This window comes from Anopheles coluzzii, chromosome 2 (assembly GCF_943734685.1).
Source record: "Anopheles coluzzii chromosome 2, AcolN3, whole genome shotgun sequence".
NCBI classification, from domain to species: domain Eukaryota; kingdom Metazoa; phylum Arthropoda; class Insecta; order Diptera; family Culicidae; genus Anopheles; species Anopheles coluzzii.
The window spans coordinates 68,851,968-68,866,495 of NC_064670.1; the positions used below are offsets into that span (position 1 = coordinate 68,851,968).

The 14,528-nt window shown below is 40.4% G+C and overlaps 1 protein-coding gene across 5 annotated transcripts in view; it reads right to left on the reverse strand.

The window, feature by feature from the left end:
• LOC120948574 (centrosomal protein of 164 kDa) overlaps window positions 1-14,528 on the reverse strand; it is a 54,049-nt gene that overhangs the window by 15,513 nt on the left and 24,008 nt on the right. For 3 of the 5 annotated variants that reach the window (XM_040365074.2, XM_040365073.2, XM_040365072.2), the window contains 2 exons: window positions 10,465-13,270; window positions 10,054-10,402 (listed from right to left, as the gene is read on the reverse strand). In XM_040365074.2, coding sequence (XP_040221008.2) covers window positions 10,054-10,402; window positions 10,465-13,270 — 3,155 coding nt within the window. Of the gene's footprint in view, window positions 1-9,777; window positions 9,916-10,053; window positions 10,403-10,464; window positions 13,271-14,528 lie in introns of those variants that run through there. The other 2 variants (XM_040365076.2, XM_040365078.2) reach the window with 2 other exon arrangements.

Below are 14,528 nucleotides of genomic sequence, written 5' to 3' on the forward strand. Positions count from 1 at the left end.
AAGCGCCGTATGTCAAAAGCATCTACCGTGAATCATTTTTGTATTTTTTGTTATATCGCCTTGCTTTCTGCAGACAAAATGTATAGAAATATCATATTTTTAAAAACATATCTTGTAAAACTTCAACGCATCCCTGTGACACTGGTTTAAGCTTATTTTCTAAGTGGCGAAAATTACATCAATATGCTACTAAAATTTATTTTGCATTTTTCTTGGTTATTTGTTATGTAAGGGTTATGAAACTTATATGATGTCCATAGAACACTCTGATAAATACATTTTGAGCATTGGAAAGTATCTTTGTAGTGAAATAATGCTTAAATAGTGGGTGCCCATTTTGCCCCACATGCCCATTTCGTCCCGCTTTCCGCTGCACACATTCACGCAGTAGGCTTTAAATATTTTCAGTCCAGTGAGGTTTATGGTTGGGTGGTGTTACAGCCCCTGGCAGTCAGCGGATAAACCGCGTAAAAATGGAAATCATTCTTATGTGAGGTAAGTAAAAGTGATTAAAATTATCAACCAACATCTCCCCTCCTAATTAATATCATTTTTCTTCCATTTCATGTATGTTTCACGGCGAACGGAGACAACAAAATCTGCGGTTGTGTCGTAGTGCAGGTGGCCCGTACAGTGCAGTGAGAAGAACCAGGATCAACACCCGCTGCGCAAAGCGACGCAAGAAATCATGACCCGCTGCGCAAAGCGACGCAAGAAATCATGAAGTTCTGAGAATTTTATCATGCCCTCCTTTTCTCTCCAACGGCAAATTTGTCGAGCAGCTCGTCGAGCTGCCCGTCCCTGGCTCCGCCTCATACCCCTCGCCTGAGCGCGCTGCCGAAGGTTTGAATGTGTTGGTGCGTCAGACGGCCAATCGCTGTCAGCCATCGTCCGTGCTTTTTCCCTCCATAGCGCTATCTCTTTCGCGCGTGTGGACAATGCTCGCGAGCTGTTGTGGCGCCTAAAAATGCCGTTAACAAACATTGCGGCGATGAAGTTGCATTTTCACAAATCAAACCAAAAAAGCGCAATGAGTTTAATCGATGCAATGTAAAAATGACTACGGAATCGCTAGCGCACGATGGAGGGTTTGCTGTGTAACAAGCAGAACCCTAATTCGCTCTAACACGTTTCTAACACTAAGCTTTTGCTTTCGTCTGTTGTGGATTACATAGATATGCTAAGCATCCTGCGCATGATTGTGAGTGTGCGTGTGTATGCAAATCTGTCGCCAAATGTAATTTCTTCCGGAATGTTATGATGAAAGGCGGAAAGACGAATTGAGGCCCCTAAGGTGGGGGTACTGACACACAGCTGTTGGAAGATTGAACAGTATACTTAATTTGCCAGCGGATGGGGGGGGGGGTGACCATGGGACCCCTACGATCATCGGTCACAGGCCCTAAAATTGTAGTCGCCATGGGGGGAGGGGAGGTGCAAATGGTTCTCCAGCCACGGAGCCCTAAAGACCATCTTTCCGGGGGCCCTTGTCGCTAATAATCTGTCCACTTGTAGACATACGGCATACTACAGACTAGAAATCTTCGGCGACCGCCTAGTCCGCCTACCGTTAGGTCCACCGCTGGTTCATGACGGTGTTTTTTTTTTACTGTGGAGGTGCATCATTCCCCCTGCCTGCTGCGTATGCACCGGGCAGGAGACAGTGTGGCAGTATGCAAGTTGCACGCTGGATAGGAGCGGGCCCGCGGCACCGCCATCATTCCGCACATCTGCATGCCCGTCGTGGGTTCTAACCGCGTATGAACCGTCCGCCGTAGCAAGAGGTGACTATCCGGCTACGTGGTACTCAAATCCTGAAAAGGCCGGTATGATCGCGTAGGCCATTACGCCAATAATAAGAATAATAATAATAAGAAGAAGAACTTAGCATAGCAGTCCACACTCGGGGAAGGTTTTTGTTTTGACTTTGTTGCTGCCGGGTGTCCCGCGGTGGCGCGACAAATCAACGGAATGCAATCGACCAAAACATGAATCTACCGATCCGAACTCATTCCAAGGCATTGCCGGTCAATCGGCGTCACGATACCGACAAGTCAACAAGCCGCCCGATTCTGGACGGACTGGTGCAGCACCATACGCGCACCGTAATAAACAAATCCAGAATCCTCTTTTGTATGAATTCAATTCAAGTTTTGTTTCCACTTGCGTCCGCTAGCGGAATGGGAAAGAAATTTGCTACATATCACACGCACGTTTGGTTTGATCGTGTGCCTTTTTAACACCCCCAACAGCAGAGCCGATCGCAAAGATGCCAATGCCAATGGTTGTGTTGTCTCTCAAGTAGCGAGATCGAAAATGCATGGACTTTGTAGCCGCAGCGGATGAAAATGTACCCATCAGAATCAAATAGTTCTGGGGTTTCCAAACGCACGCACACATACAAACACGCGCGCAAACTCACACACACACACACACACACAAACAAACGCGCGCGCGCGCACGCGATAAGGTACCTACGAACGCGCGCACGCGAGAACGCACCTACGAAAGCGCGCACGCAAGCACGCACCCCCACCAAACCCCCCTCCCCATCCGCTAACATCAGCTATCATATAGCGCATCCTCATCCCTAGCGCCGGACGGGGTGGGGGATCGCGGCATGATAGAGTGAACGGTCACTTTCCCCGCGCTGTGTGCGTGCGTGTGTGTGTCGAGACCCAAAAACTCGAAACAGATTTCGGCAAATTAAAAAAAAATATAACCACTATACACTGTGCTACATGATGCTTAGAAGGTCGTTGAAGCATCAAACATGTTCAAATTAAAAAATATTAGATTAGTGTTAGACGTTCTCCTACGCTTGTTTTAAATAGGCTTCGTCACCCTCAACTGGCAGGGGCATCGAATGGTCTCATCAGCAGCGGCACGAAATAAAATAATTCATCAATACACCGATAACACTTTAAATCCCAATCCAGCTTCTCCCGCATCGTCCCAAGGTCACACACTAATTAATAAATGCTAACACCCACCAATAACAATACACAACCGCAATGCACATATATGAATCAACGCATACACCACAAACACCCAATCAGCTGGCGGCGGAAGGCACGGGCTGAAGCGCAAGTAGTGCAAGGCAGGGCGAGGGAGGGAGAAGAAGCGGACGAAAAAATGGGCGCCATTATTTTTTTAAATTTTTTGACCGTTTTTTTTTTGCTCCGCCGCCGCCCGAACTGTCCGAACTGTCCGAACTGCCCGAACTGCGCGACCCAGCGCAGAAATCGCTGAAGAACAGCGCGGGAGACCAGGCCAAATCTGCGCTGGCCAGCGCAGATTTTGGTGCATTTTCTGCGCTGGAAACTGCTCGAATTTGCGCAGCGGGTTGCGTCGCTTTGCGCAGCGGGAACACCGTGTTTTCGAGCAGGTACTCGAATATAATTCGAGCGTTTAGGCTAAAATTTTCTAGACTGAAAATCGCAGGCTAGTTTTTTGTGTGGTTTTGTATGGATTGTTTACATGATTTCAGCCTCCAACTGTCAAACTCCATACAAAAAACTAACTAGAATCGTGAAGGCCCCCTATGTTAGTATAATGGTGTGCACAGTTTAATTTTGGAAATAAATCCTGGCAAAAAAGGGGAAGGGAGATATTAAAACGAAGGGAAACTCACTAAAACGTGTTTGTCAAAAGCCGATTTAAATCTCATAACCGTTTTACATCCTCTTTCTCACTCATAAATGAATTTCGCTTGAAAAAAGTGCAAACAAACCTGTTTTTGAAGCGTTTTAAAAAGACTCTAAAAAAACGTTGTTTTTGGGCTATGGGGCAAGAGTGCCACACGTATGGGGCAAGACGGCCTCCTGGATAAAATAAACTTATATCTTAGATAACTGGAAATTGTTACGTTTTTTCACTAGTATATGTATTTCTACATGTCTTGAGTCAGCAATGAACCCTTTTTCATCACAAACTGTATCGTAATATGGTTTGTTGCTGGTCTGTTTTTCGGGGTGGAATCCGCTCGTAAAAGTGCACCTTACCGCTGCACACTACAACAATGTTTACAGTTTTGAAAGCTCGCGCCTATGAAAGACGGTGGCACACTTGCCCCAAATAGAGGTGGCTCTTTTGCCCCAAAAGTTGTACCTTTTTTGAAATTGGATTTTTCAATGACAAAAAGAAAGTTGTTTTCAATTAATCCCACAAAAATTTTCACGTTTTCTCAGCTTTACGGTGGTGTGAATATTTTATCCGTTGATTGTTCCCATGATGTTTGAGAGCTTATTTGGTTAGATTGAAAATATATAATATACTGCTCAATTTTGAAACTCAACATAAATCGATAGATCGGGAATCGGGAAAAACCAATTGATCTATATGAAATTCGGCTCAGTATACCTATTCATTGGAGCGCAACTAACTATATACACAATTGATCATTTTATTAGAATTTTTATGGAAAAAATCCAGGCCCCCACCCCCTTCTTTTGAAACACCCAGATAAAGTATTCCTTTTGGGTGAATTTGCGGGTGCACGCACACCATGTTAAAAATAACCCGCTCTTTGTCTGTAGGGCAATTTAATTTTTTTTTCTATTGTTCCATTGTGCACCACAATACCACTTCACTTCTGAACACAAATGTCTTATGAGAGTCCACCTGACTAATGTCTTCAAAACCCTAACCCCTTAGAAACTTATACCATCTGCACTCACAAAACAAGTTATAACCTTGAGCCACAACACCTTACGTAGCGCTTTGAGAAAAGCCAACAACGTAAAATGCGTTGGATTAGCTTTTATTTTTTTTTTTATATTAACTTCAACGTCTCGCTGTGAAAAGAACGACGAACGACTTAAAAGGATATCTAAGCTTTGTTTTTTTTCCCCACGCGCACTATACTACAGCACAAATCTCCTGAAACACCAAACACGAACAACACTTTCCAGCACTGCACTGCTCACATGGTATACATGTCGGGACAGTCGAGGAGCGCGAGATAGATCACGTCCGCACTCTTCGGCTGTTACGAGAAGATTGTCGGCGGAAGGCCTTAAATGCCTTCTAAATGCATTTAAAGCCGTTTCAAGAGGCGAAAAAACGCCGTTGGAGCCAAAGCCTCTATAAACTGTTCAAACAACAACAATTCAAAGCTGTTTAATACTTATTAATCATGTGGACTGTTGTTTATTTGACTGTGAACCACTGTATTCAGTCCCCAAGTGACATTGCTCGAAATTGTTTTCCCATATCTGCTCGATTAGTACTCGATACGATTAAAATTGTTGATTTGTGTGTGATCAAGCGTGTTGAAAGCGACAAGATTTGGTGTGTTCGTAAATTAGACGTTCCTCTATCGATAGACGACGCCGTCGAGCTCATTTTTCATTCATAGCTATGGTTTTTAGATGAAAAACAAAAGCTAATTTTGTGTGACGGTATTCTATAAAAAATGGGTATTATTTAAGTATAAAATGGGAACATGACCAACTATAACGATAGGAAACATCATTTCCAAGCGAATCTAGAAGAAAGTAGCGAAAAAGCCGATTCATAGTTGATTTTAAAGGATTTTTTTCTGAATTCCCTTAAACTGGTGCAGTTTAAGGGAAGTTTAAGGCTCCAGTTTAAGGGAAATCGCTCGAATTATTCGTGCTGGAAAATGTAATTGGGTCAGTCCAAAAAGTATTCGTCTAGCTGAATATTTTACAGCAAAAAGCGAATTATGAACGCAACAGGCATGGGGCGGTAAAAGTAATGAAGAGGTTTGATAAAGAGACCATCAATACACATGTATTGCAAAAAAATAACCATTAAAATCGTGCAATAGCAACCAAACCACTTAAAAAGCTAAAAAAAGTCCTTTGATGGGTGCGCAAAAAGTATTCGTCTAACTAGCTTTTTAATCATTTACGCTGGCCAAGTACTACGTCAGGCGTGACTAAATTTATTATTATCAATCAGCTAGTTACTTCTATCTAAACTAATGCAATTCTGTTGTTTCAATTGCACTTCAAGTAGTCAGAGAGTCACTACAGGCGGGGAAGTTAAATGAATGGAAAATGATGGCGAAAATCGTATCTTAATCCTATGCATAACCTATCCTACCCATTTTTGAAGGTTACAAAATGTGTGGGAGGCCTCGTTCCTTCATTTGATCAGCGTTTGGTCATTTTCTGATACTAATTGTATGACAAGCTGCCATGTAAGCAGCCATCATTGACGGTAAATCTAACGAATGAAGCAGTTTCAATGTCCAAAAAATCAAATATTACCAAGGAATCAGTGCATTTTATGATGGCCAATAAGAACAGGAAAAGATATGGGTCACATTTGGTTGATAAGTCATACTGCATTTCATTGTAGCTGGTCATGTTATGCCTTGAATGGGTGAGTTCTTACAAACATGTTTTGTTTGAGTAATACCACACGGAGAAAGTGACCAAAACTGGTCTAATCAAATCAAATAATTCAAAAAAATCATTTGAAATTAGGCTGAACTAACATATTAAATCAAGTATAACTCGTCAAGGTCATACGGCCGCCGTCTAGTTTAGCGAAAACAGTCTACTAAGATGTAACAACCAAATCTCGTTTAACGGTAACACCATGGTGTCATTATACCAGGACTCATTGAGAAAAGGAGATCTATAAAAATGATTCAAATTGATAGCACACGAGATGAGGAAATATATTATTGCAGTTTTTAAGTACTTTGGGTTCCAGTTCTGAGAAATTGTGCTTAAAAAGTACCACATGTTTCAAGACCGGTCGAGCTGGAGAACATACAGAGCATTGTCATTTGCCCGAAACACCAAACCAGCTGAAACCAAACTGATGAAAATGATTTAATAGACTCTCAATATGATATCAGTTGCCATTTTCTCAATGGAACTTGGCTATGTGGCACGGAAATGCAATCTTTCTACTAGAGAATAATTAGAATAAGCTTGTAGGATGTAGGGGTCAAAATACGCCTTTTTAATGGTTCAAATGAGTTCTTGCGTTGTGCAAGTAGTCACCAGTAGTCATAAATGGAATAAGAAACAAGATCAGAACATTTTTTAATTCCATATTCTTTGTTTTCTTAAGCATATTACGCCAAAAGCCTGATAGACGAATACTTTTTGAGCACCCATCAAAGGACTTTTTATTAGCTCTTATGTGTTTTGGTTGCTATTGCACGATTTTAATGGTTATTTTTTAGCAGTATATGTGTATTGATAGTCCCTTTATCAAACCCCATGATTATTTTTACCACCCCATGCATATTGCGACCATAATTCGCCTTTTTCTGCAAAATATTCAGCTAGACGAATACTTTTTGGACTGACTGTATATGCATATAAATATACATGTGGCAGCTTAGCCTTTTTATGCACAGCACTGTCCCGCGCTAACGCTATCCAGTCGAAGTCCGTGCTAACACATATTTTCCAGTCGTAGTCCGTGCTAACACACTAACACTAACGCCACGAAGCTAACACTAAGAAAAGACGAACCGAAGGATAACGAACATCTAACACTACGAAGCGAACCGATAACGATCATCTAGAGCAGGTATGTCAAACTGGCGGCCCACGGGCCGCATGCGGCCCGCGAGAGTATTTTGAGAATTGCTAAAAGCACTGCAAACCATAAATCTGTTATTACTATTTGTCAAAGTGTATTAAATTTTCCAGAGAAGCACAATCCTTTTGTTGGTATATTTTTCGAAACTAACATGAATGTACCCATAACATCTCATAAACTTATTCTACACAAACGTACATATCAATCGAGACCCTTAAGAATCATCAAATCGAATGCAAGCTCAGTCGCATTATGTTTCGATTCAATTCTGAATATTAGCATAATTTTGTGCACACTCGATTGCAAATTATGTATGGAAAAAGAATTTGCGTCAACTGTCTACAAACGAAAAAGGAATGAAAATATCTTGATACACACACTAGGAAATTTTTCAACAACTGGTGATTGATTGTCGGAATCGCATCCACGGCTCAAAACCATTTCCGATCATAGCTATTCCGACTTCGAATCCGGCCAAATCAAACCAACAGTTCCGTTCGGTGCCGTCCGAAGCCTATAGAGCCGTTTAGAGCCATTCGGAACCGTTGGAGTAATCGGTTGTCCCGCCGAATTTGACAATCTCCATGCCCCCGACTGCCGAGTAAAGGATTCATTCGGCTCCGAATGTTTCTATTTTTTCTGTTTTTCCGTTTTCTGTTTTTTGTCATAATCATGCCACCATAAATGATAAAAAATATTGTAGCCAAGTTGGAATTATTTGTACCCAACATTCTGCAAGACGAATTAATGTAATTTCCAACCTCCCCAAAAATCAAAACCAAAATGATATGATTACGCTTAAGCTTAAAGGATTTAGATTAAGGATAAAAATAATCGAAATGCCTATGCCCTGCAATACAAAGCTTATTAATAGATTAGCTCACACAGTCCTCAATTCCTCAATTCGCAAATCATCTCCCTTCAAGTGTCAAAACAGATTTGCCGATCTGTATGGGATCACACACCACGACTCTTCGTGAGATAAAATTATCGTAATTTAAAAAAAAGTTATTCGTAAAATACGGATTCTTGTTATAAGAAATGAATATATCACCAGAACACTTGGAACTTGGAAATTAGCGAAAAATAATGTTTAAACACGTGTTATTACAATTTTTCTCTTGATCTGTCAAAAATTGCAAGGAAATATTTTTGTTATTCATCCAGTGATGGATAGCTCGGATTGCTTGAAAAAGAATCACTGTAGGCTGCTTGACTTCTCCTACTTCAGTGAAAAAGTGTGTTTGACAAATATTTTCTAGCAGAACTGCCGTAAGAGAACGCGAGTAATGAAAAATGTCCTATTTTAATAATAACATTGAAAGTACATTAAAAAATTTTCTCATATAAAAAAGAGCACATATAAAAATAACATCGTGAATTTGTACATAACAAACGATTTCAGATAAGAAGCGAGGAGTAAAAAAATTCAATTTGTTTAACAATAAAAATCTAAAAAAGTATTTTACATAAACATTGAGGTATATTTTCCATTCTCAACTTTGCGGCCCGCGAATCACTGAAAATTTGTACTAGCGGCCCTCTGATGAGATGAGTTTGACACTGCTGATCTAGAAGACTACGATAGAATAAACGGAGAGATCGCTCTCATTCTAGTCTCGTCTTCAGACCAAGCAGCTTTTCTATTATTACGCCAAAACTAAATCAAAAGAACGCACTAAATACACCTGTTTCCAGCTACGTTCGAATCTCGTACCGTTTTCATCGAATCGCAAACTGCCTGCTTTGAATCGCATCCCACTACGATCGAATGCGTGCATCCATGATTGAATAGCGTGCCAGTACGGTTGAATCGCGTTCCACTACAGTCGAATCATATGCCACTACGGTCGAATCGTGTGCCGCTACCATTGGATTGGATCTGAAAGGTAGGGCATAGTAAACTGTTAGTTTACGTTTAAAAACTGCTTCTTTCTTCGCGGATAGCAATTCGTTTGTAAAATTCTAATAAAAAGTAATTATTCACTGATTACACGTGAAATCCTTGTTATTAACGAATATTCGTGGTTCCTTGTTAACAGTAACATCCTTGTTTTCAGCTAATATTCGGTGTTCCTTGTTAATGGTAAAATCCTTGTTTTCAACTATTATTTGTGGTTTTTACCTATTATGAACAATTACCATTAAAATTTTACAAACGAATTGCCATCGGCGAAGAAAGGAGCAGCTTTCAAACGTAAATAAACAGTTTACTATGCCCTACCTTTCAGAAATCCAATGGTAGCGGCCCACGATTCGATCGTAGTGGCATATGATTCGACCGTAGTGGAACGAGATTCAACCGTACTGGCACGCGATTCAACCGAGGATGCACTCATACGATCATAGTGGCATGCGATTCAAAGCAGGCGAACGTAGCTGAAAACAGGTGTAGTAAAAGAATCAGTTGGTATTTTTCATTCAATTGTTTTCAGATGTTTTAAAATTCTACGAGTTTCTTATATTCAGGATTTACTGAAAACACTAACAAAATGGAGAAATTATCTGATAACTTACTCAATAAACTCCAGATTTCCCGTATCTCTGTATGTAAATGCTTTAGATGTAATAGTGTATCTGTCGCGTCAACATTTGTTGATGTCTGTTTCACTTGCAAGTGACCGTAATGGTGTTCAGTAGTTGGAACATCAGTGCTGCTAAAACCAGAACTCGAGTATGACGACAAATCACTAAGAGTTTCTTTGGGCTTTAAATGAATATCTCTGGGAGAATGTCGCATGGGATGATCTTTCTCGGACAGTTTGTTTAATGAATTTTCAAGATGCTTCAATCTAATTACTTTCTCGCCCAGTAATGCACGAGTACGGTGGAGTGACACTTCCATTTCGGTTAATTCTTTCTCTTCCTGAAATTGAGAAACATATGATGGTTGTTTGATGCATTAGAAAACAAATATTTTAAACTTACTTGACATATTTGATCCATCGTTTGCTTATTTTGCATTGCATGCTTTACTGCAACATCGTGTTGTTTAGATTTGAATATTTTTTTTTGTGTACGTAGAGATTCCTTTGCTCTTATGACAGAATCTCGTTCAAGTAAGATACGGTGTTTAAAAAACTCTAGTTCACTTCTGTCTGTATCTGTGCCAGTAGCTTTTCGGCTTGTTTCACCATGAATGCAAGCATTAGTGTCACTGTTTTCAACATTATTAATGTTATTGATGAACGGATATCTTAAATGGTAAGTTGCATCGATATTACAATCAGGAATTTGGTCTTCCAGCTCTTCCAACTTTTTGAGCTGTATGCGAAGATTTTCTACCGGCGTGCAAGGTCTAGCACTTATTTCACGTTCGTGCTTAGTTGAGTTCAGCTTAGACGTAGATGATGATTTGGTTTTGGTAAAAATTTTACGTTTAGGACGGCTTAGTGCAGCGCCAGCCTGGGTACTACTACAGGAATTATCTACTTCTTTATTATCGAAATTCATCTGATGGAATTCAGAATCTGAACTAAAATTGTCCTCGTGCTGGATACTGGTAAATATATTATTTACTAGGAAGTTGTGCTGAAGATATTTTGTCTTGCTCAATTTCAAACCTTCTATATGATGTTTATGATTATTATTATTATTGTTGTTGTTTCTATTATTGTTGTTATTACTGAAATGATGCAGTACACACGGTGATTTTATGGGATCGACCGATCCATTATCACTTATGTTTGGCATACTGTGCTTAGAATTTGTTGTATAATTTTCATCTAAAGCAAAACATCGTTTTGGTGCCGCAATCGGATATTGCAAATTGCTAGGAGTCAATTTTTCTGATTTTACTAGTGCATTCGATGACGATCCCGATTCTCTTTTCTCTATTTCATAGGAGTGGGATGGTAACGGTTTCGAGTTTGTACGATCGTCTGTTTCGTAGCTGTTGCTAAGCAAACTGTGTTGCTGTTGTTGTTGTTGTTCGCGTCTTTTTTTACGTCGGTCTAATGAAATGCGTACATCTGTCTTCAAACGCGTATACTTTTCTTTTAAACATTTATACTTGTCCTCAAGTAATCGTTTTTCACAGCGCACTTTCTCGTACAATCTGTTCTCTCCCGTCTCCCGCATACGCTGTCGTTCCATTTCCAGCTCATAACCTAATTTAATTTTAATCTCTGATAGTTTGGTGCTGTGCTCCTTTTTAAGTAAGTCTTCTTCCATTTTCAAATCACGTTCTAGCTCTTCTACAATTTCATCATGATTTTTTTGTAATGTTGCCATCGTGGTTCTGTGGCTATCGGTTACCTCTTTAACGAGCCGATCAAACTCTTCCTGCAATGTCTCTTGGAACACAGCGTATTCTTTGGTATTTTCCGCCTCATAATCAGATTTCATTTCGTTCAATTTCACTTGGTAAAATTCTTTTATTTCATTGATATTTTGCTGGTGCATATCTTTCAGGCGTTGTTTCTCTTTGACAAGTAATGTATTGTATCGATTACGGGTTTTTTGTAGTTCGTTTTGCATTTTAATTTCTTCTCGTTCGGCGAGGGATCGTAACTCCTCCTCTAATTTAGCAGAATAACGCTCGCGCTCTTGATTAATTATTGATTGATTGAGACTTTGCAGTGAATCTACGTCACATTCGTCAAGTAAATCATTACTTTCCGGAATAGCCATGGAAACTACAGCTGAACATACTTTTACTTCTTTATCATGGTTAGTCAAACCAATTCCTGTTAAGATTTCGGAATTTTGTTCAGATGTTTCTGAAGAAGATGATGGGGTTACTCTAGTAGCATTCAAGTCTTGATCGGGAACGGGAAGTTCCTGATGCTTGAAACGTTCTTCAACATGACTATGACAATCGATGATTTCATCTTTATTATCATTTTTATCATTGTGATCATCATCGTCATCATTATCATTTTTATCATTATCATCATTATCATCTTCATCATCATCATTTCGAGCTGCATTTTTCGAGTCAAATGCTAACTCAATAACACCGATCACATCTTTATCAATGTTCGATTCGTTTAATGATTTATTAGTATCAATATCAAAGCGAACACTTTTTCTTTCCTCATTTCCAGAATCATCATTAGTAGATCCTTTCGAACGGACATAGGTTAAACTAGTGTCACGTAGTATACCCTTCATTTCTGACTCACGCTTCCGCACTGAATCTTGAGTTTCAATGTCAAGCTTTTTGTTTGATTTTAAAAATCGCGTCCCGGTTCCAGTAATCGTAAAAGAATGATGCGCAACTGTATTACTGTAATCCACATTTTTAACAAGTTCATGAGCTTCAGTTTTTGTGTCATGTCCTATGTTAAATGATATCTTTTTCGAAAAATCCATGTCTGACTCAAAACCGTTATTGTTTTTAACCTTCTTATCTTGACTATTATTTTCTTTATTGGAAACACCTTCTTGGTGTATATGTGTCGTAAGCATCGTAGCAAAATTTGAATGCACATTTTTTAACACAAGATCACCATTTGAACACTTCACATTCTTTACTTCATTTGATTTGTAGTCTGTAACATTACCTGGAGGATCTTTTACACAAAGTTGATTTAAGTTTTCATGATTGTTATTCGATTTCAAACTTCGAAATCCCGAATCACCAAATGATGTGGAATCAGATTGATCGCAAATCAACCCTTTTCTAGCATCGATCACCTTTGCACGATATAATACATCAATAGGATGTTCCCACTGTGATTTTTTTGTAATCCGATCATAGTAGTAATATGCTTTAACCTGCTTGCTGTAACTGTATAAGAAGAGAAGAAATGAAGAGAAAGAAACGGGAATAATTATGCATTAATTAGTATATGACAGTAAGCTAAATACAACTGTAGCATGCATGATAACATCTGGTTTAAACACTGAAAGTACAGACTTATTCATGTTTTACCAAGATATACCTCATAAGGAAAAAATACCCCAAACCTTGCAAACAGCTGTAGCATATTTACTGCTAACGACCTTTTTTTCATTCTTGAGGAACGGTCCAAAAAGGCCGTATTGCTTAAAACTAGCGTATACTAATAAAGTTCTTGGCGCTACAATCCATATTGGATGGACATTTCCTTCTCTGAGCCATGGAAGGCACCTTATCCCGGGTGTACTCGGACGTTTAGGGTCTACTCGGAGGTTCTGTTGGCAGTGTTTGTAGCAATACAGCACTGATACGGGTATGGTCCGACACCTCTTGAAGGTTAATATTCTCCATACCCTACTCCGACTCAATACGTTCACAGAACGGTGTACGGCGTACAGAACGGTAACATATCTCTCCAATGATCTGAGCTTGGGTACACGGGGAAACCCAACCCCTTGGGAGGATGGGTTATATGGCTAAATTGAGCGGGGGGTAGGGGATGGTCAGCGTCTGTTCTTCATGTTAGGGACGGATGGCTGTCCTTTTTGTCCTGGCATTCTAAGGGACATTACTCAAGGATGCGTAGACCCTCCGACGATACAGGAGGTTGGGGGAGAGGCCTTGCAAGCCACCCCTAGAAAACTCCAAATGCAACGGAAGGTAACCAAAAGATTTCGAAACGTACTAAACGATACCGACCCACGCAACCGACCAAGGCTAACGATTGGAAACCCGGGACATGGTACTGCAGGTCCCTCACAGCACCTGGAAGTACCCGCATTCTTGTGGACGAGGTGGGGGCCCATGGCTTCGGAATAGTAGCACTTGCTAGTACTTTCGCACAGTGCGTTCTCTGAGCCCGGTGCGGCTGTGCTAGCACAGTGCTAGCACTTTCGCACAGTGCGCACACTTCGCACAGTGCGTACTCTTCGCACAGTGCGTTCTCTCAGCACAGTGCGTTCTCTCAGTACGTCTGCATGCAGTGTGTGTGTTGCCTTACAGTGTGTTCAGAGAGCGTACTGTGTGAAGAATGCGCACTGTGCATAGTGTGCGCATTGTGCGAAAAGTGGTAGCACTGTGCTAGCACAATGCGCACTTCAAGAACTGTGCTGTGCTCTGCGCACAGCAGTGGCGGATGTAACGGTAG